The sequence below is a fragment of the Nicotiana sylvestris genome, chromosome 2 (assembly GCF_000393655.2).
Source record: "Nicotiana sylvestris chromosome 2, ASM39365v2, whole genome shotgun sequence".
NCBI classification, from domain to species: Eukaryota; Viridiplantae; Streptophyta; class Magnoliopsida; order Solanales; family Solanaceae; genus Nicotiana; species Nicotiana sylvestris.
The window spans coordinates 163,521,931-163,546,421 of NC_091058.1; the positions used below are offsets into that span (position 1 = coordinate 163,521,931).

Below are 24,491 nucleotides of genomic sequence, written 5' to 3' on the forward strand. Positions count from 1 at the left end.
CTTGCTTGGGTAATTCTTTGGTCCAGAAGCCTTCTTCCTCTTCTTATTTTGTGGCGCCTCCTCAACAATGTTTGCCCCCATTATTGTCGAGTTTCCACGTGACTTCTTTTCAACATTTTTGTTGGCTTCTTCTATCCTCAAACGAACAATCAAGTCTTCTAGTGTCATCTCCTTCCTCTTGTGTTTAAGATAGTTCTTAAAATCCTTCCACAACGGAGGTAACTTCTCAATGAAAGCAGCGACTTGAAAGGCCTCATTTATGACCATACCTTCAATAACAAATTCATAATTAATAATAAGATAAATCTTATTAATAAAATTATTGATTCGGGTCATACCTTCAGCAAGGAGGTCATGCACAATGACTTGTAATTCTTGGACTTGAGTTATGACGGACCTAGTGTCAATCATCTTGAAATCCAAAAACCTTGCAGCCACGAACTTCTTAAGTCCGACATCCTCAGTCTTGTACTTCTTCTCAAACGCATTCTATAATGCTTTTGAAGTTTCCATGACACTATAGACATTGTACAAGTTATCTTCCAAACAACTCAAAATGTAGTTTTTGCACAAGAAATCAGAATGTTTCCATGCTTCAGTTACCACAAATCGTTCGTCATCCGGAGTGCCTTCATCCAGGATCGGAGGATCCTCCTTGATGAATCGCTGCAAACTCAACGTAGTCAGATAGAAGAGCATCTTCATTTGCCAACATTTGAAGTCAATACCGGAAAACTTTTTGGGTTTTTCTGTTGGTACCATAGCATGAGCAGGAGTTGAACGGCTTGACGAGGCAGCAACACTCGTAACAGTAGCACCCGTTCCCGCAACATTTCCATTAGTTTGATTTTCATTCGACATGTTTCTGTAGAGTTGAAAACAAAACAGAATTTTGTTAAATCAGTGAAGTTTTGATATCTTCAAACTGAATACCAAACCAAACACACAACGCGTAACAATGGTGAAGTTTTTATATACATCAAACCCGTACGTTTCTTATTCCGGTAAAGTTTTGTTATACTTTAAACCGGACAGAACAATTATTGGAGTAGAAAGTACGAAGGCTTTAGTCTCCAAACCAGTATACAAAATATAGATAACAGTTTAATATATATATTTCAACACAGAACCGTTAGATTTTTTTTTTAAAAAAATTCCTTAAGCTTGTTACTAGTCTTGTGTGGAAACACAAAATTAGGAAGAAAATAAAAATAAAACTGTTAGAAGGAAAAACTGGAACAAAAAACAGTAAACAACAAGAAATATTCCGAGTCCACAATTTTCTTGTGCGTCCTTAAGGAATTTTAACCCCCTCACACGTTGCCAATGTAATGGATTAAATCCTCCCAGGATAAAACGGAAGAAACCTTCCTGCAACAGTGGCAATACAAACTGCAGGATACCAACAGACTCAAAGAACGGAGCAAAATCACACTTACAAATTTGAGAGAGTGAGACTGCGAATTAGGATGCAGTGTATTCAGAAAGAAAGAAGTTCTGGAGTGTTTTTCGTATATAGAAAATGGAGCCTTGCCTCAGAATTTATAGGCAATTATCAGAAGAGGTGTCTGGAAAAGGTGCCTTTTCAGAAGAATACGCTGTCTGCCGCGGTTCTACCGCGACCGCGGCAGAACCACGGTCAGAGAGGCTCTCTGAATCTGCCTGCCGCGGTTCCACCGCGGCCAGAGAGACCCTCTGAATCTTCACCAGGATTCTGGCGTATTTTCAGCAGTGATTTGGCATTTAATTAATTATTAAATAATTAAATAAATTTTGTCCAAAAAATAATCTTATCGATCATTTGCCAAATCCAAATCCAAACCATAGCCGAGCCGAGCGACGACGACGGCGCGAGGATTCATTCTCTTCAACTCCTTTTAAGAGTTTTAAGAAGTGATTCTATATATAACCACACAAATGTGGTTGTCCCTCACCAATGAGGGACAAAGTGCAAGACAAAAGTTCACTTCTTCAAATTTTTCATTTTCCCTCCATTTTATTTCCCTACATTTCCAATTCACACTTCTTCTATTTTAAAGTCTAATGGCTTAAAGTCCAACAAAATATACTATGGCATGTTTAATACCTTAAGTTTCAAATAAATTATATCAACACAAATATTATGGCTTGTTCAGTACCACATATTTTAAAAATATTCATTTTTTTCTCTCACTAGCAGCAAGCACAGTAACATTGGGGAGTGCCTGCCCGTATATAAATAACTAGGACGTACAAAGTAGGTTATGCCAACCAAATTAATAAAATGAAATTTTTTCCCATAAAAAACTTTTTAGTAGGGAACGCTTTACGATTCCGCTATTCAGTGTGAATCTAGATTATGTGAGTCAGCTGATTTCCGATACCAGCTAAATGGTTAAACTCGACACAAGGAGAAATTCTTTTAAATATCGAGTATGTGACGGTAAAACTTAAACTAGAATTTCAGTTTGTTCTGATAGGATATTGAATTATAAGGTTGTCTCATTTAAAATCATAAACTGCTAAATATAATACACTTTTATTTTATAATATCATCAGCGTTTAATTAAAAAAATATCTTAAAATATTTGTACAAATGGTTCCTGAAGAGTTTTACATGCATGTCCGTCTACCTTTCTTTCTCTTAACAAGAAATAAACATTTTTTATCAAGTAGAGTCTCAATGAGTTATGCTATTTATAACACTAAAAGAAAATGCCAAAATTCCGACTGAAAAATGAGGTCGAAAATTTGCGACAATCTCAGTCGAAAATAACGAAAAAGAATTATTTATTTTTTTCTTAAAATATTTCGACCTTGTACCGACTATTTTGGTCGCTAATTTTGGCGCACAATTGTGGGAGTTAAATTTTCGACCGATTCCGTCGTTCAATAAAAGTCAATATTTCAGAGTTTGACTAGATTTAGTTCTTTTTTTAAATATTCCGACCGATATGCTCGAAAATTGATGTGAATTCCAATGCCTGACTTGTCAGTGCTTTTACCAACCAAATTGGTCAGAGATTTTTTAAACTATAATATTTTATTTTTCGACCGAATCGGTCGAAAATCATTTTAAAAAAACCCCACCCCGTCCCTCTTTTGTTCTCTTCCTCTCTTTCTTCTTTTTCCTCCTCTCATTTTACCTCCGCCTCCCACCTCCCACCTCCGCCCATCGGAAAATGAGCTTCTCCACACTTCAATCATCTCCCCTCTCCAAGAGATTGCTCTTTCTCCTCTCTTCTTCTTCTCTGTTGCGCGGAACCCTAGAATTCTCCATGGTCGCGGCAGAATTCAAGGATCAAACCCTAACTTTTTTTTGTAGCGGCCAGCATCTCCACAAGCTTTGGGTTGTAGAGACCACCACCATCTTCACCTCGTTCAGCTGTAGATTTCTTCATAGTAAGGTTAGTTTTAACTTTTGGGAAATTTTTCTATGGCTTAATTACTAGGAAAATTAGTTAGAATTGTTAGAAATTAGTTGGTAAATTATTAAATTATTCTTGTAGATTAGTCAATTTTTTTGCATAATTGATATTGTAGTTCCCAAATATTTGAATTCCTTTTACTTTATATTAAATAATTATTCTATTTAAATTAAATACCTTAATTTTTATATGCTACTTGAATTCTTTAATTTTTATATGTTAAAATAGTTCAAATATTTGTTAATTATGACTGTTTCTTTTGTATGATAACAATGAAGCCTGTGGGTAAACTTATGGAATGTGATGTAGCTAGTATGATTTTAGTAATAGTGAAGTAAACATATGAAATGATTGTAAAATTAAAGTTAATTAAATATAAGAAATTCATTAGTTTAAAAATGAATTAAGTTTAAGCTTTCCTTTTAGTTTACTAATGTAAGGCCTCGAAAAATTTCGCTATAGAATTTAAGCTTTGGCGGTGTCGAGTTAGACTAAAGTGTTCAGAAGTAGTAAAATTTATCTTCGCGGTGAGCAAGCTCGCCGCGATATGGACTTTTTGGATTGAGGAATGCACTGAGGAGTGGATTAAAATTATTGACAAAAGAAGGCAATTTTGCGATCCATTTCGCGACCGCAGAACCGTTTCGCGGGCCGCATAATCATCCGACAGTCGAGCAGAGAAATTGTTGAACTTTGAGGGTTGTTTCACGGTCCATTGTGCGATCACATACTTGTTTCGTGGTCCGCACTTCTGTCGCAGGGCTAGGATGAGGAAATTTCGTTGGGCGATTCTGCGGTCACATAAGTGGTCTGTGGACCACAGACCTGTCGCAGACCGGTCCAGTGCAGCCAGTTCCTGGGCATAATTTTCGCGGTCCATTTTGCGGGCCGCATACCTGTTATGCGTTCCATTCTACGGCCGCAGATCTGAGTCGGAGAGTCTATTTTTCCATTTTTATAATCTGGCCCTATTTTGATAAATAACCTTTGAGACTTATTTTTGGACGTTTATCTGATAGTTTTAGATAGAGGTAAGAGCAACTTAGAGAGGGAAAGAGGGAACCTAGCATTCCAATCATCCAATCTTGCTCAAATCTTCAAGAATCAAGGAAGCTAGCCATTCGATTATTATTTATCCAGGTAAGTCCTACTCCTAAGCTTACATGCAAGAGGTTAAGAGTATAAATATATTGTGGGGTTGGAAATAGGCCATTCATGTAACACTAGATTATGGTATATGGGATTAATTAACAATTTTGGGTAGTTTTTTGTTGAAGTTTGTTGAAGGAGGAAGTGATTGTTATGTTGGCTAAACTTTCTCTCTCAGGATTGAATTCCATAGTGTTTCCATAAGTTCAAGTATAGATGGCAGCCAAAATTCCTAATTTCTATATTTCGGGTTATCTCCTATAAACTTGATTATTCCGAATGAGTCTTATGACGAAGGATAGGTATTCAAAGTATGGTATGCCCATTAAAATGGGATGGCTCTGTGTGATGACCCAAAAGGTCATCTCGTGTTTTATAACGCAATTCGGTGTTCCGAGGCCTTCAAAATCTCATCTTACTTTTTCTCGATTTGCGTGCGTACTCCGGGCGCATTTCCGGAAAGCTTGTATGTGAAAATTTGAGAAAATAATAATTTTTGCCTTTAAAAGTGATTTTAGCTGATTTGATCAACATTTTGAGTGAACGGACCTGGATCCGTATTTTGACGGTCCTAGAGGGTCCGTAGTAAATATGGGACTTGGGCGTATGCCCGGAATCAAATTCCAAGGTCTCTAGCCCGAGTAATGAATTTTTATTAAAAATTGTTAAACTGAAAATCTAAGGATTTAAAGAAATTCAATAATGATTGATCTTGTTGGTATCGGGCCCGTATTTTGGTTCTGGAGCCCGTTACAGGTTTAATATCTTAAGTCATGTTTGTGGAATTTGGTGAGAAACATGACTAATTTGACGTGATTCGGATGTCCGGTTGTGAAATAGAAATTTCAAGTGTTCTTAAGGATTTCATGTGTTTTGGTGTTAAATCCGTAGTTTTAGATATTATTTTGGCGATTTGATCGCACGAGCAAGTTTGTATGATGTTTTACGACTTGCGTGCATGTTTGGTTTGGAGCCCCGAGGGCTCGGGCGAGTTACGGATAGGCTATAGAGTGATTTGGAACTATGAAATTATTGCTGGTATAGCTGAACTTGTTCCAGGCCTCAAACCTCGCAAATGCAAGGTCATGGATCGCATTTACGACTACTGATGAGGTCGCATTCGCGAGCTTCTCATCGCAAATGCGAAGAGAAGCTGGGCCAGCCCATGTTCGCAAATGCGAACAGCCCTTCGCATTTGCGAATTGAGTCTGGGGGAGGGACCTTCGCATTTGCGACCAAATGGTTTGCATTTGCGATAGCAGCAGAAATGCGACAGGTTCGCATTTGCGATGCCTTTCTCGCAGGTCGTAAATGCGACATCTACAGCTGATAACTTTAGACTTAGACGGGATTTTTCATTCCTTCTCCCAATTTTCAAAATCTAAACTTCAAGAGGCAATTTTCCTAGGGCTATTTCTTCCCCAAATCACAGGTAAATGATTTTTAACTCATTTCTTTCAATTTATTACATCTTTTTACAAGATTTCATCCTAGAATCTAAGGTTTTTCATTGTGGAATTGGGTGCTTTTGGGTAGAACTTAGGAATTTCGAAATTTGCTAGACGACATATAAATATCATGACTATTATAAGTTTAATCTTCTGACTTCAATCGTTACGAAAATACAGGAAGGCCAAATATTTGGATAACCCTTTAAACTTGGCACCAACGTTTAGTTAAACACTTTAACTATCCAAGTGACTAGATAAACACCTCTTGTTGGCATAAGTGTGTCTCGCAGACACCCCGTGCTGACATGGCTATTAAAGGAGCTAACTATAAAATAACATGACTATTAATTACAAGTTTAATCTTATGACTTCCATCGTTGAGAATAAACAGAAAATAGTATGCTCTATGTGTCATTCATGTTAAGCTATAGAAGATCATCATCTTCCTCTCTATTAGGTTGTTGTATTTGCTGTAAATTGGTATATATTCTCTAGACAGATTAGCACTTCAGCCCAATAGACATGTCATTAGTTCATCTCAAGAGTAAAAGTTCCCTATTCTGTGCATTTGCAAATTAAGTTCCGCATTCAACTTTGACAATGAATGTAGATATAGACAAGTAGCACAAATGAACTTTTCGTTCATCCTTAGTTGGCCAATGTTGTGTTAATCTTGATCTACAATCCTTAATAAAAATGGTTTAAGTTAATGAGATATTAGTCATCTTGAGATCTATGTATTCCGAACGCCTTTAAGCACATACATGTATGCTGCAGAAAATAAGTTTTAAGTAAATGGGTGCATCCGTGCATGAACAAACACTTCAACAGAGCCACAACAGTTCATTTGAATAAAAGAAATTTATTTTCATATACAAGATCACACTTGCTGATCAGACCCAGACAACCCCAGCAGAAATTACAAACAAATGACAAATTGACAAACGAAAGAACAATACAACAGAAATGAAAAGGATATTCCCCCTATGGCACATTGAAAGATACCAAGTGTTGGCAGCTAACAAATGGCATCAAGAATCACTGAGACAACAGACAGCCCAGCTAACTTCCCCCAGCGGATCTTCACAATACATTTTCAGGTTTCTTTACCCTAACTATGAGGAAAAGAGACCCTACCACCTTCACATGACTTCACCAAAAATAAGAAGTTGGCGTTATTTGTCTTCTGACTTCTATTATAGGTTTTGCTTTGTAAATTTTATTTATTACTACTCTTGATCATTCTTAAGTGGAAGCTACTTGTTGGAGCACCTGTGTACAGCTTCAAGTACAAGGTGGGGAATTGGATTGTCTTCCCCTCATTAGGAGGATGCCTTTGTGACATCTTTGGTAGATCTGTTGTATTTCATGTGGCTCTTAACCAGCTGCCCAGCTGAGATAGCTGACATGAGGGATAACTCCCCAGCAAGAACAGAACCAGCAACTATTGTGGCCAAGAGTCTTGCATTTGACCCTGGTACCTCTCTGTTGGCACCTTTCACTCCCAATAAGTTCAAGCAAGCTGACTGAGAAGCAAGCTGAGTTCCACCTCCAACAGTACCAACCTGTATCCCATTAAATACACAATAAATATAACAAGAAAGTGAAAGATTCCAGAGAAACACTTTAAATTGAACTGAGGACTGTTCACATGTATGGACCTCTGTAATGTTTTCTCTTTTGCATAAAACTCATTAGTTTTGATGATTTAGAAAGAAGGACGAAAACAGAATCAGAAATTTGTATTAAGAAAATATTAATCACATACCTCAATGGAAGGCATTGTAACAGAAACATGGAGGTCCTTGCCATCATTTACAGCCTCCATCATAGTGATACAATGAGAGCTCTCTATGTTCTGAGCTGGGTCCTGACCAGTTGCTATATACACAGCTGAGACGATATTGCTGGCGTGGGCATTGAAACCACCAAGTGCACCAGCCATCGCAGAGCCAGTAAGATTTTTAAGCATGTTCAGCTCCACAAGAGCAGCAACCTCAGTTTTAAGAACTTTCTTCACCACCTCTTCCGTGATAATTGCCTCACAAACTACAGACTTTCCTCTCCCCTCAATCCAGTTAACTGCTGCTGGCTTCTTGTCCGAGCAAAAGTTCCCTGTCACAGTTATAGATAACTTCAATTAGACAAACATCTCCATTTCGGTGGGAACAAAAGCGGGTAAAATATTTTCGTGATATTCTTAGGTATTAAAGATCACAATAATGTCAAGTTTTTAACCTGTATGGAAACATTATTTTTCCTTTTTGGTGGAAAATGTTTTTCAGAAAGAAAAAAACATTTTCTTCGGAGAGAATATTTACTACAATTCAAGAAACCAAACGCTAGATAAGAAAACATTTTCCACCCGTGCGAAACACACATTCACAAGAACCAGATAAATTCCATTAGCATTTAACAGAGACCATACACAGCAGAAAAATAAAGTGGAACACGTGTTTCATGCAGTGAATATACAGCTTTTTTCATGGATTTAATTTACTATAATCATATGAAAAGATATAATTAAGCTAGCAGTGGGTGTAAAATACGTGGGATATCTTTAATGAAAAACTAAATGGTAGGTGGAATACCAGATATGCCGATGACATCCATGTCGGGATATTCATTCTGGAGGTAATCAAGAACATTTTGTACACCTTTTGACACCATGTTCATTCCCATTGCATCACCAGTGCTACACACAAATCTCATGTATAGATTCTTTCCCGCAATTGCGCATTGAATCCTTTGTAATCTGGCAAATCTGCTTGACCTGCAATATCCAATTCAAACGCAAATATTACATAATCATACAACACAATATTCAAATGCACACTGAGAAATATAGTAAACAGCATGCACTCACTGGTTGAAAACAGCAGCAAGTGTCTCAAATTTGACAGGATCTTCAACAAAGAACTTCAACTCCGCCGCCCTTTTGGCAGTGCCAAACCTGACACAAGGTGCTCTGGTCATCCCATCGCGGAGCAACACGCTAGTGGCACCGCCAGAAGCATAGATAGCCTTGCAACCCCTGTTGGTGCTAGCCACTAAACATCCTTCAGTGGTTGCCATTGGTACCGAATACTCTCTCCCGTCGAGCAACAACGGCCCGGCTATTCCAACGGGTATCTGCACGTAACCGATTGGCATCTCACAGCACTGCCCAAGAATGGATTCATAATCAAATCCCTCCAGAGGGAGCCCTTCTAGAGACTTCCCCGTAATCCTCTGCAACGCCTCTTTACGAATGGAAGCAGCTCTCTTACAATCACCGAGTTTCGATTCCAAAGAGTACGACGGCATTTTCCCCTGCACCACGGATTTAATGATCTCCTCGTCTTCCTCAGACGCTGCTGGTGTAACCAAGGGCGCAGGTTTTTCGGACATAGCTGCGACCTTGGAAGGTTGCGGTGGTACCATTGGGACAATTTGTAGAGCAGGTGGTGGTGGAACAGCAGTGCAGCCAAGAGTAGTTGCAGGTCCACGACGACTATCTTCTTCCAAGAGAAATTGCTCATCGTTTTCATCCTCAACATCCCAACATTCATCATTATTATCCCTGGAAACGAACGACTGAACAAACCCGATCCCGAAGAACCCCAGAAGATAAATCACGGAAGCAATCAATGAAGCAATGGCAACTAATTCAGAAAAAGTAACCACGTGGAGAGGAGTGGAGTTCCTGATTTTCTCACGCCACCTGCTGAGAAGATAATACATAACGGAGAAAAACATGGTGAAAAACAACCCATTTGTGAGGTACAAAGGGAGTGGGAGGGCATCGGAGGCAATGAGAAGGGAGTTGTCCTGTTCTTGTTGTTGTTTGTGGGGTTTGAGAGGTTTTTCGCCGGCGGCAAATTCTTTGGTTGGATATGCAGGCTTCTCAGATCTCCGGCGAACGTCCATTTTCACCGGTAAGATTGCCGCCGGCCGGGAAGTGAAGGGAGAGAAAAGAGGAAGAGGGGAACTGTGGGATTGTTGTGTGTGATTTGAGAAGTATTGTTTGAGTGATGGAGGAATGAATGTGAGGAAAAGCGAAGAAGTAGGAAATGTATTTATAGAGAAAACCGGTTGCCGCGCTGGACTTTTGGGCCACACGTACCGGGTGCTTCCCCCTCCTTTCTCTTTAGGTTTCAAACATTAAAAAAATGTCTTTAAATTTGAATTATCTTCTAAGGTGATCAATTATACTTTGGTGAAATTATATTTAAGAAAAAAAATACTTCTTTTTTAAAAACAGTTTTATATAGTCAAGTTGACTTATGTGTTTGGGTAGAGATGTAAGGATTGTTTGGTAAATATGTGATAAGATAATAATCTTGAGATAAAGTTTGGGACATGTTTGGTTTGAAGTATTAGCTAATATGGGAACAACTTTTACGCTAACAGCTTGTTTGGGTGGTTGTTACTGTATCGTATTGTTATTTTAAATACGATATTTGTTTTGATTGTTACTTAAATTTATTATATCGTATCGTTAAATCCGTTGTTACGTAACGACAAAATTTGTCACTTTATGTAACGACCGATTTGGTGTGGCCGCGTCGTTACCTTGTCTTTTTCTCTTATCTTGCCCTTCATTATTATTAAATAATTTTAGTTTATCCTTTACCATACCTTTTTTATATATTAATTCTACTATGTAGCATAATTTTTCTTTATAATATTGCAAGTTTATTCTTCATATTGACAATGCATTATATCATAAAACGATGGCAAATGATACATTCTAACCAAATATTGTATTAATCAAACGATACAGTACAATACAATACAATACAATACAATACAATATGATACATTATGAAACGATACGTAACAACCATCCAAGCAAGAATTATCACATATAAAAGGTGGAATAACTAATCCCATGAAATATCCTACCTCGGGAGATATCGTGAGATATCCCACCATTATATTCAGAATTTAAATTTGAACTATAGTACACGAGCTATAATTTCACACACTGAGAAAATTTTAGCTTTTATACACTAACACTATAATATTTCATATCATTAGGTTAAAAATATATACAATAACGTATAAGTGTCTATAATATGTTTAATTTAGTAAACTAGAAAATAAGATAAATAACATGTTACGTAATAGGTAAAAATTCACTGACAAGTGTAAACAAGTTTAATTATTTGTCTGTATAAGTTGAATCGTAATGAGAACAATATTAAGAGAGATAGAGCGATAATTATTACTACCTTGGTTTTATTTTGTACTGCGGTTTTTTCTATTTTAAGAGAGATAAAAAAAATTGCACATATCAAAGAGAAATTAAATGTGTCATGATATTTTATGGTAATATAAAAAACAAAAGCATGTCACTAAAAATAAATAAAAAAATTTAAGATTAAATTTTTTTAAATTATAAATAGTTATATATCATGCTTTCTAAGCAGACTAACAATTGCAAAAAAAATCAAATAAAATAGATCGAGGAATTACAAAATAGTGAATTTATCTCTTTAGCTTTTACTTTTAAATATTATACAATTGTTTAAAAAAACAGTTTTTAGAAACTAGCAAACTTAACTTGTTTTCGAAACTATTTTCTTAAAAATATTCAAAACTATTTAAATGCAAATATTAATATACACTGACAATATAAAGAATTTATATACTGCTAGTGTAATTTCATTTGTTGTAACAGATTCTCAGACTTGTTTTTCTAATTATTAGCTCCACTTATTATTAACTTAAATTTATAATTATTTTTTAGGTCTTCTAATAGCATAGTGAATAATTTACACCGTGAATATATTAAAACTGAACTCTATAAAAATATAGCTAGAGCATGATGGGTACATTTATTGGAATATGATATATATATCCAAATAGGGTAGCATAGGTATATCTGAAGTCCTGAAGGCGTACACAAGTTTTCTCATGAGTATACATTAGTCCAAATAGGAGAGCAATTGAAAAGAACAGAAGAGGTATCTTGGCACCCTACTTTGAGAAAAGTTGAATTATTATTAAGCAAAAATCCAATGTACCTGTCCTTGTTTTTCTTTTAGCATTATATTCCCACCCTTATTTTTAATTAATTTGTGAAAGTTGAACAGACTTGACTTTTGATTTTATCACGTTGATCTGCAATTTGGTGTTTGATAGTCAATTTATATATCCCAATATAAACTATGTAATACGTATTAAAGGGAAAAAAATAGTGAAAAATTATTTAAATGCAGTTTTCTCATTTTTATTGGGGCAATATTGGAAAACAGTTAAGTCTGCGCTCCCACAATAGATCAATGTTTTGAATTAATGGACACGATCTTTCTGCACTTAATCAGAGGTCTCTGTTCCAATCCTGAAATTAAAAAAATAATTTTTCCTTTAATAAATTTTAGGTGAGGTCACTATTAAAAAAAATTAGGTTTTAGCGACGGACAATATCTGTTGCTAAACAGAAAATCCGTTGCTAATCTCATTTAGCGACGGATTAGCGATGTATTATCAACAGATTCTGCTAGCTACGAGCATTTTAGCAATAGATTAACGACGACGTTCATAGCTAATTCCAGTTTTTTTAGTGGGTAAATCTGAATTCGTTAGTACCCAAAAGCTTATAGTTAGTACTTATTCTCTTCTGTGTAGATGGAATTTGGCATCTTACATCGATGTATGATAGGAATCATTCGAATCGTACGGGGTTGCGGGATGAATTTATTGAAGGGGTTGCTAGCTTTATTGCTAAGACAAAGACACTTGATGATTTCCCTATCGAATGGACAATTAGGTGCCCCTGTGTGAAATGCAAGTGTTTTAAGTTATTAGGGACCGATATTATTACTGTTCATCTGTATAAGAAGGGGTTTATAAAAAAATATTATATGTGGACTGTTCATGGGGAGAGTCATTCTAGTGTAGACGATGTTCATTTTCAGAATTCATCAGGTGGTGAAGAAGGTAGTTCCATAACGGAGAATATTAATGTTGAAAATTCTAGATTTAATGAAATGATGATGGATGCTTTTGAGATGTTCCCTGGAGCTTTGAACCAAATTATGATGCTAAGAGCTTCTTCAAACAGTTAGAGGAAGTTAGTTGTCCGCTTTATGAAGGTGCAACGCATTTCAAGTGGTTTGTTGCAATTAGATTACTAAGTATTAAATAGGATAATGCTATTTCTCAAGCGGGCATGGATTCTACCATTGGCCTTATGAATGAATTTAATCCGACCAAGATTGACTTGCCCACAGATTTTTACACTACAAAGAAATTGGTTTTCAAGTATGGTCTTTCATCGTAGAGGATTAATTGTTGTGATAAAGGTTGCATGTTATTATATAAGTATGATGCAGCTTTAGACAATTACAAATTTTGTAACCAGTCGCGTTGCAAAGAAGTCACAAATGCTAAACAGAAGAAGGTTCCAGCGAAGGCGATGTCCTACTTACCCCTTTTACCAAGGTTAAAGAGGTTGTATGCATCAATGAGTTCCGCTCCTTATATGAGATGGTGTTATGAACATAGAAGGCAGATGGTATGCTATGTCATCCGTCAGATGGAGAAGCATGAAAGCATTTTGATAGGGTTTTTTCAGACTTTGCCGGTGAACCGAGAAATATTAGGTTGGGATAATATGTTGATGAATTCACTTCATTTGCAGTGTCTGCTGTACAATATTCATGTTGGCCAGTGTTTGTTACGCCATATAATTTGCTGCCTGAATTATGTATGACAAGTCATTTGTTTCTAACTTGTATTGTTCCAAGTCCTCGCAATCCAAAAACATTGATTGATGTATATATGCAATCCCTAATTGATGAGTTAAAGTTATTATAGCATCAAGGTGTGGAAACATATGATGTATCAACTTCAAACTTTAGTTATTGTGTGTATGGAAGCCTCAACATGAAAATTAGGTGAATGGAAATTTCGAGAAGAGAGCTCAGAAAAGGAATAACGATACTCATTTTGTTTCTCGAAAAGTTGGGAGAAGGCCTTTATGGTTGCGCGAAGATGTCTGCTTTAACTATTGGCGAAGTGAAATACCGAAAAATGGAAGCAGGAGAATGAAAAGGCGAAGGCAAACTGAGCCTCCAGTAAGGGTGACTCATTGCACATCGGAGGTTCAATCAATTTTGTGGCCCATCAATTGAGATTTGTAATTTATTTATAAAATTTTACTTAGCTTTACTTATATGAGATTCAAGTAATAAACTCATATTTTTTATTTTGAAAGGAAAAGGCACATGGGAAAAATGTGTCTCATGCTACTGTCTTTGAGAAGACATATTAGAAGAAGAAGAAGAAGAAGAAGAAGAAGAAGAAGAATAAGAAGAAGAAGGAGAAGGAGAAGGAGAAGAACAAGAAGAAGAAAAAGAAGAAGAAGACGGAGGAGGAGGAGGAGGAGGATGGTACAAGAGAAGGATGGATCGAACCGCGTGGATCAGAGACATATGTAAGATTCTAACAATACTATCTTTATTCTTGGTTAAGATTAATTTGTTTATATAATGTTTGTCAACAACATTTCAGGAAGGGTATCACAGAATGGAGGAGTGGCAACAAACTCAGCCCGATTCTCAACCAACGCCCGAAGATATGACTTCGATATGGAAACAGTCAGCTGGTAGAGTAAATAAAGGTATAAAATATTTTAGTAATTATTTAGATATATGAATTCATTTTAATATTATTTTGCGCAAGTTGTATGTTTCTTCTCTTGCTCATTTAAATATTTTTTTTTTATTTCTCATGAAAATAAATAAAGGTAGAGTCTACGAACTTGAAGTGCAGTCGTCGTCTAGTCGTCCAACTGCATTATTTAATGGTGCTTCTACTTTACCCGAAGAAATTGAGACTATGCAGATGTAAATCAATGTATTGTCTTAACAATGGAACAATGCTCAAGAAACAATAAGTATGATGCAGACATTCATGGCAAACTATGGAAAACAACGCCATTCGATGGAAGAATCTAGCAATGAGGAGATTGAAACCAATAAGGATCGATAGTAATTTGGATTGTGTAATAAGATATTTAGACTTGATTAGTTGTTGCAAAACTTTATTCGTTTTAGATTTGGTGTAATGTAATTTTTGTTGAAAGCTTTAGATTTTTATGTGGTTTAATAGAATAGAAGATTTTGTTATGTTTAAACAAGTTTGATACTTGTTGTTTTAGGTTTAATTGATAGAATATTTTTGATATTGGCTGTTGTGTATTTGTTGTTTGATTTGGCAAGGGGTGTGACTTAAAATATAGCATAATTCTGTTATATTTTACCAAAATTTGCGACTGATTTTCGACGAAAATGGTCAAAAATTTGACCTGCAAATTCCCAGATTTGAGGCTGAAGTGGTCTGAATTTTTTTTATTTCTTAATTTCCGACTGATTCGGTTGGAAATTTTAAATAAAATAAAAATAATAATTAAATTACTGACCAAATTGGTTAGAAAATTTAATACTATATAATTAATTTATATTAATAAAATTGCGATTGAATCGATCGCAAATATACCGACCAAAGCGATCACAGGCTTTAATTTCATCTGGTCAGCTAAACAATTCCCGTTTATGACCAAAATAGTTGAAAATTTGCGACCGCTTCCGTCGAAAATATTTTGTGTCCATCATCTTTCCGACCACTTGAAATCCGTCAAAAATTCATCGGAAATAAGCGATTTTTGACAGATTTCCGACAGATTTCATGGTCGAAATTTTGGCAATTTCTAGTAGTGTTAGGGTAGAAAGCAAATTCAATGAAGCATGAATGTAGTGTTCGTGCTACAGACTAAACTGAATCCAATAATTTTAAGTTAAGTTTTCAGGAATTTTATAGATTGTATTATCCTATTAAAATTTTGAATTCGTTTGTAGTTGACTATAACGTGAAAATGTCCCGTAAAATAAAATAGGATAGTAGAAATATCTTAAACTACATGAACTGCTGCATTCCATCCAAACTTTTTGCCCTGCAAAGCTAGGGGTTCAATTAGTATCTGTCGCGACCCGGATTTCTCACTCTCGGGAATCGTGATGGCGCCTACTAATATGAGCTAGGCAAGCCAATTATTGAACCATCTACCTTTTTTACCAATTTTATTCTCTTTAGCAATTACGAAGAAATAACATTTAAACAACAGAATATAACATAAGCGGAATAAAACAATAAGCCATCTGATAATGAATATCTATTACAACTGTTTGAGTCTCGACTACCCAGAATTGGTGTCACAGTTTCATAGATGGTTTAAGAATACTACAAATAAAGGTCTGAATGAATTGATTACAACACTGTTTCTGGAAATACATGTAAGAAACAGGAAAGTATATAGAAGGAGACGCCAAGGCCTGCGGACACCTACAAGACTACCTCGGGTCGCCTGATGATCAAGAATCAGCAATCTCATTGCGGTCCGAAGTCCACAACACTGGTGTCTGCACAAAAGAGTGCAGAATGTAGTATCAACACAACCGACCCCATGTATTGGTAAGTGTCTAGCCTAACCTAGGCGAAGTAGTGACGAGGCTAGGACCAGACTACCAAATAAACCTGTATAGTTCAATTATATACAGCGGAAAAGAAATACATAAATAAACAAGTAAATTTGGGAGGGGAAAACATGCTTCGAGGAATAGCAGGTAAAACAGAATATCAAGAGAATTATTAAGGAATCAAAACCACCCACTAACACGAAAAAGGGAACAAAGGCATATTTTACTTTCTTTTCATATCTCGTGGCAGGCGTGCCGCCCGCTCCCATTTCACTTGTCTTGTGGTAGGAGTACCACCCGCTCCCATTTTATTATATCTTGTGGTAGGCGTACCACCCGCTCCCATTTCACTTGTCTTGTGGTAGGCGTGGCGTGAAACCCGATCCATATATAATAATTTTGCGGTGTGCAACCCGATCCATATATAATGTTTACAATTATAACGAGAGTCCCGACAAGAGATCAATAAGGTCTACACTGTCCCGGCAAGGGATTCGACAGCATAAGCAATCACGTCCTGGCAAGGGAGAAATAACTATAACCAAACTTGATACCACACCTAACTGCCTCAGCTATAACCAAACTCGTTACAAAATCTAACCACCTCAACTATAACCAAACTCGTCACCACACTTAACTACCTCAGCTATAGCCAACCTCATTCCAACACCTAACTACCTCAGCTATACCCATAATCCCTACCCAACACAAAGAATCCTCAACCTAAGCATCCGTAATATCTATTAAGAACACAATACAAGGGAACCACAATTCAATAATAGCCCGGCAAGGGGGAAACATAACGATCTCTTCTTTTTCTCACTCTTACTTCAGAATTCACTTCACAACTCGAGCCAATGCTCTAATTATCACTTATACTTTCACAATTTCGCTATACAACTTGAGCCAACGCTCCTCAATGTTCATAGGTCACAATTCTTTCCACAAACTTTATACAACAATTAGAAATCTTCACCAAGGCATGAATAATACAACGAAATCATGAAAATCACAATATAAGACTCACGGTCATGCTTGACACCAACGTATAGATACTCGTCACCATGCCTATACGTCGTACTCAACAAGAAGCAAATAGCAAATAGGACACAACTCCTAATCCCTCAAGCTAAGGTTAGACCAAACACTTACCTCGATACCTCGAACACAACTCAAGTTTCAATTATAGCTTTACCCCTTGATTCCACCGCCAATTCGCTCGTATCTAGCCACAGGTTACTTAATTACATCAATAAACGCTAAATGAATCAATTTGAAAGCATGAAAATGAGTTTTCCAAAGTTTTACCCAAAAAGTCAAAATCGCCCCCGGGCCCACGTGGTCAAAACCCGAGGTTCGAACCAAAACCCGATTACCCATTCCCCCACGAACTCAAATATATAATTTGTTTTGAAATCGGACCTCAAATCGAGATCCAAATCCCCAATTTTTTAAAAACCTAGGTTCTAAACATCCAATTTCCCCTATGAAAATCATTAATTTGAAGTTGAAACCATGTTAAAAGATGTTAATAATTGAAGAAAACTAGTTAAAAATAACTTACAATTGATTTGGAGAAGAAAAATTATTTGAAAAATCGCCTCTTATGTTTTTGGGGTTTTGAAAAATGAAAAATAACTGAAAATCTCGTCTATTTATGTCCCTCTCAGACCCCCTGTGCGGACTGTACAAAATGGACTGCGGCCGCACAGGCCTTCCCGAGGGTACTGCGGTCCAGTGCCCTGTGCGGACTGTACAAAATGGACTGCGGCCGCACAAGCCTCCACCGCGCACTGCACAAAGCCGACCGCGGACCGCACTGGCCCCCTTCCGCGGTCGCACACGTTTTTGTGCGGACCGCACTAGCGGGTTCAGAGACCTGCAACTTCTCTAAACCTGCCACAACTGTGTTTTTAGGCTTAAGGCATCCCGGAACCTGCCCGAAACTCACCCGAGCCCTCGGGGCTCCAAACCAAATATACACAAAATCCTCAAAAACATCCTACGGACTTATTCGTGCAATCAAATCATCAAAATAACATCATGAACATCAAATTAAATCTTGAGATCAATGAAATTTTCTCAAAACTTCTTTAAACATCAACTTTGCGATTTAAGTCCGAATCACGTCATATGATATCTGTTTTTCACCAAATACCACAGAAATGTCTTAAATCATATATAAGACCTGTACCGGGTGTTGGAACCAAAATACGGGCCCGATACCATCATGTTCTAAGCAAATTTCATTTCAAATTTCTTTAAACAATTTCAGAAAATAATTTTCTTTAAAAAATTCGTTTCTCGGGCTTGGGACCTCGGAATCCTATTCCGGGCATATACCCAAGTCCCATATTTTCCTACAGACCCTTCAGGACCGTCTAATCACGGGTCCGGGTCCGTTTACCCAAAATATTGACCAAAGTCAAATTCATTCATTTTACCGTCAAAATTATCATTTTTCACATTTAAGCTTTTCGGCTACGCGTCTGGACTGCGCACGCATATCAAAGTGGTGTTAAGGGAGGTTTTTAAGGCGTCGGAACGTAGAATTTCATTGCAACCCAAGTGATGACCTTTTTGGTTATCATAGTATCACTATAAATATCACTGATTTTATCAGAATTTGTGTATCAAATGAATTAATTAATGAAAAGTACATACACACACAAAAGAAGAAGAAGATAAAACTGCATGTTTTAGTAGTATATAGGCCCTAGCTTTTAACAATTATTTGGGAATATATTACAATAATATCAACACTCTATCTTGTACTAGTACGTAGGCTTTAGCTTTTTGATACTCCATCTTGGACTCTTGCTACATATTTTCCAATTTTGGCTACTTATTTCTTTATGCAATCATTTGTTGATGATTAGTAAACAACAAGACTTGAAGGTGGGCTCATAATAAATCTATAGAATAAGATAGAAGTAGCAGCCGAAAAAGAGAAAAAAATGGTCATGCACGTGACATTGACTCCTACTTACATGTATGGTGTACAAATTTGAAACTATTCCATAAGTCCAAATTGTACCACTTTAAAGCATAGCAATTTTGACTCAGTACTATACTGCTATTTGGACTAATTGATCATTCTTTTTTTGTTATTTTATGGGTATTTGGAATTGGTGTTTTTGGGAGAATTAAGTTAATTAGATATTATTGTGAGAGGTTTATTTTGTGCTTGGGAGTTTTTACTTTTCAAAAAACATGTCAAGGCAAAAAACAAAACAAACTAATCTGAAAACAAATCTTATATTTTTAAAGAAGGCGAAGGGTCATGATGATCTTAGTTTTAATTACTCGCGGATTTTCATGATGAAAGCCTTGAATCGCATCAAGTCTGTGGACCTAAAAAAATATATTACCTGGAAAATTGCCTACGGTCTATAGATATTATATTGGATTTTTTTTGCAGAAAAAATAGCTAGAAATTTGTTTTTGGGGATTAATCGTTAGATTTACTTGGACAGGGGCGTATCCAGAATTTTCTGTAAGCGATGTCGATATTAAAAAAATGAATATGTGAACAAATCATTAACGACATTGTACTTTAAAAGAAATAGAATTCATATTATATTAATAAACTAATTCAAGTAGATTATTATAACTCGCCTCAATAAGTTTACACCTTATAAAATATATTTATAATAGTCTCATTAAAATATAATTAACTTTTGTTGACATGAAGCACGAAAAGGAGTATGGGCAAAACGGTTCAGTCTGCACTCAACTTTAAATAGGATAGAGGTTTGATCCTTTTTGAGAACTGGTCTTTTGTTATGCGCGTTGCGTGTGTATTTAATCTCCATAATTATAAAACTTTAAAAGATCGCATTATTAACTCAAATATTATATTTGAGTTACATATAAATTAAAAGTTAAAGTGTACGTAGTTCTTGAAAATAATAATTGTCGATCTTATTTAACTAACTCTATAAAAAAAGAAATTATGTCCCATAGAGGTTCTCCATCATCTCAGTGGAATTGGATATATGCAACTTAAAAGCGTCGACGCAGATAATTTTTAAATACTTCTCCGAATTGTATAAAAGTTTGTTTTTTTGGGAGGTTTGATTTCTTGAACAACTTTTTTTTTTTTTGGATAGATAATTTTTTGGCTTTGTCTATTTGTGCGTAAGAAGATAGTGCAAGGATAATTAATATGCACAAAGTTGCAAATTAATAGAGGAAAATTAGAAAGAGAAAACGTATCAATAATATATAGTTCCAAATTGCTGCTTGTTGATTTTTGTCTCGAATTTGTTTAGGACATATCTCATTTGGAATTGTAAAATTTTATTGATTTTGAGTCCGAAGTACGTAGGACTTAATTCGTACATAGTTTAAATAAGAAAAGATTTAATAATTAAAATTATAGTTGATATTAAAGTCCTAAATATTAGAAAGATAAATAAATGACTATTTTGTCTAGTGTGAACTATATTTTAAAAGGGTAAAAAAGGCGAATAATATTTCGCTAAGGGCCTTCTGCTTTTAATATAGTGCTAGTTTCTATGTACGTGCAAAATCTTCAATCAATTATTTATGAACAAACAATAAATTAAATTTGTTAAAAAAATTATACATAAGAAAGAATCATATTAAAGCAATTGACGTGGAAAAATTGCACAATCTTTGAAATATTGAAATGTGCTATTATGAATTCAAATCGATTAGATATAGAGCCTGACTTAGCTTATTTAGAATAGCTGATAAGTATTAGGTACTGAAAAGCACTTTTAAGTGCTGAAGCTGATTTAAAAAATAAGCAATTACGTGTTTGGATAAAATTGTTGAAATAATAAGCAGCTGAAGAACTTGGTATACGAAGAATTTTGTTTTAAAAGTACTTTAGGGATAGAATAGTAAATATTTTGGTCAAACCTAAAGTTAAGCTGAAATTTGATAAGTTAGGGGAGACCAACTTATGGCTTTTGACTTATTTTTGACTTATAAGCACTTTTAATTTTACCAAACGCGTAGATAAACCAAAAGTACTTATAAGTCAGTCTGACCAGCTTATAAGCTTAGCCAAACACCCTCATAGTCTAAACCTGCAAAAGGCAATCTATTTAGTTAAGTTAGTTCGATATAATTATATCTATAATGTGAAACTATGCAATATGATAATATTTTATTTAATATTTTTAACTACTTTGTACACGATACTTTGGTGTATGTTCTATTCGTCTAATTTTTAATGTCTAGAACTCTTTGCGACAAATACAATCCAAAATTAAAATATTTTAAGAAAATAGAGTGCGGCAAATACAATCCAATATTAAATATTTTGAGAAAATATATTGCGGCAAGCAATATACGAAATAATTAAGTTTCTAATCCAGGTCCACAAATAGAATGATTGTAAAAGAATAAGAGTTTGTTTAAGTTAATTGATTGAAATTAAAAATAGATAATCATCATCTAATCATGTTAAAATTAATTTTATAATAAGTTGTCGCAATTCTCTATAGTCTAATATTTTCCTCTCTCACGTTTTTTTTCTTTTAACAAAAGTAAAATTTACACCCAATTATTCTGGGTGAATCATGTATATTTTAGTGCCCCTTAAACCTCAGCTTACTTGAATAAAATCAACCGTGGGAGTATATATATAAATATAAATATTTATTTTTATTTTTTACTTTAGCTTATATTGATGATACATTTGTTGTACTTCATGTCAAATAATTGTGCTCTCAAACATCTTCTCATTCTAGTTTTAAAAATTAAAACTAAAATAAACGTATATTTAAACAAACCCAAACATAGTTAGATAAGTAGATAATTAGATACATGGAGCACTTATGGTCCTAAGAGTTACATTATGCATATTTTTATAACATAATAGGAATACCTCTAAAAAAACAATAAAGTTAAATCGCAAAAATATTTAACTGAAAGGAAAAATCTTAAGTTTACCGATTGGAGGATTACATAAATAACAACTTGTAATTCCATTCGACACAAAAGTTTGGTCCAATATCATGTTATGATCCCTCAATTTTCTCTATCTTTGATAAATCTTACAATAGTTTGATTTCCTAAAAGATATACTAATTATATCTATTAAAACAAATTATATAAAAATAAAAATAATTGTTGTAAACAAAGCATGGCATCCAGGGAAACATGCCACCAAATTTTAAAACAAATAACTTAACGGAAAAAGATATAACAAAAATTGAGAAACACTACCAATTTGATTCCATATAGCATATCACTTTTTCTTACGTGATAAATATATACTATCTTCTTCAAAATCGATTCTTATTTTAATTATTGCTCTACTTCTTCATGATTAAATCTCTACCCTATTACAATTCTTAATCGTAATGGAGTGTATTTTCAATTGTGTCCTTTTCTTATGACTTTTTGAATTAACATAAATAATTAAGGGTATAAAAGTCAATCAATATTTCAAGAATATTTTGATCTACCAATATTTAGCATGAAACATTCGTGCTTTTATAATAACATAGATAGAATATTTCAAGAATATTTTGATCTACCAATATTTAGCATGAAACATTCGTGCTTTTATAATAACATAGATAGATAGATTATTTTTAAAACAACTAAAGACCAAAATATTAGGCAAAAAGTACACTCAAACTCACAAAATTACGTTGAATCAGGATCGAACTCCTGACCTATGCCAAGGAAAGGAAGCACTCGGCCAATGAGCTGCAGCATATTATCTGTTATGCAGTGTCACTTTGTTTAGTTATCCGGTTTTTCATATTATATACCATATGTTATTCAATAAACTTTTCCGACGAAGCGGTATCGGATGACACCGCTTCGACCAAGGTAAATCCGCCCCTATACTTGGAGATTTACCTACAATTATACTTGAAATTTTTTATGGAGATTTTCGAACAATAACAATAACAACAACAACAACAACTTGAAGACAGACTTATACTCAAAATCGAAGCGGCCAATGCTGCAGAAGAAAAGAGGGCCAAAATGGAAGAGAGAATTATGGAGCAAAATCGGATCCACTTCTCTACAATTATTGAGCTTGATTCTCGCCTCAGCCCCATGAGATTCGAAACGGATAGCTTTCAGGCCAAAATTGATAGGCTCCAAGCAAAGCTCCAGGACCAAGTGGATTCCCTCATATTTGAGAAGACTTATGTTATATATCATATGAGGAGGCAAAACCTTGGAAGAGGCCAAAGCGGGCATTGTCGATATTGATGATTGCATCGTCAAGGCCTGAGAACTAGAGCTAATTGCTTATGAAATCTTCCCGCTCGGCCCGCTACATCGACACTTCGAATACTGGTTTCGAGTGAAAAAGGTGCTATTTAAACAATTTTAAACAAGCTCTAGAAACTACCCACAAGTGAAAATGGTTCATTCTTTAACTAAATTGGAAACATGAATAAAAAGTCAATCCGGCCCACGTGGTCGAAATCCAATATTTGGACCAGATCCCGATTAGACATTTACCCTGCGCCCGAATATGTGATTATTTCAAAATCCGACCTCAATTTGAAGTCTAAATCTCAATTTTATAAAATTCTTAAATTCCACCCAAAATCCCTAATTCCTACTGTCGCACCCCTTTTTCTCGTGAAATCGGGTTTCGACACGTGACAACTCTTTTAAGGAAGGTGTTAAAAGAGAGAGTCGCCACATAAGGGGTTTGAGGTGCGTTAGGGAACCTATTTGCAAATAACTCAGGTTTAACCAGTTTGCGCCACCAAAGATCGGGTAAGGGCTTAAATTACCTCGAAGAGAAGGTGTTAGGCACTCTTCGAGGTTCACAACTGTGGGTCCCGACCGAACTCGAATTATATGAATTAGTCAGACAAATAAAAAAGAAAGCAAGAAGTTTGGGAAGTTTTATCAAACACAAATAATGCTAAAAATAAAGGAATACAGAACATTAAACAGAGAACGGGAAAAATCATACCAAAAATCATTTTGAGTCAGATTTAGAGTAAAATAAAGTAGAAAATAAGAAAACATGAAAAATTAAACAGAGATACGGAAAATAA

The 24,491-nt window shown here is 35.4% G+C and overlaps 1 protein-coding gene and 1 long non-coding RNA gene across 2 annotated transcripts; one reads left to right on the plus strand and one right to left on the minus strand.

Moving 5' to 3' along the window:
• Positions 1-3,049: 3,049 nt before the first annotated feature.
• On the plus strand, positions 3,050-7,278 carry LOC104230275 (uncharacterized). Its single transcript, XR_011405524.1, has 2 exons — positions 3,050-3,386; positions 4,427-7,278. It is a non-coding gene; the product is annotated as an uncharacterized lncRNA (long non-coding RNA).
• HMGR (3-hydroxy-3-methylglutaryl-coenzyme A reductase) lies at positions 6,876-10,002 on the minus strand. The gene is given in 4 exon segments (NM_001302593.1): positions 6,876-7,572; positions 7,776-8,122; positions 8,599-8,780; positions 8,874-10,002. Coding segments are annotated over 4 exon segments (1,815 nt in total). The 5' UTR covers positions 9,917-10,002; the 3' UTR covers positions 6,876-7,329.
• Positions 10,003-24,491: the final 14,489 nt, after the last annotated feature.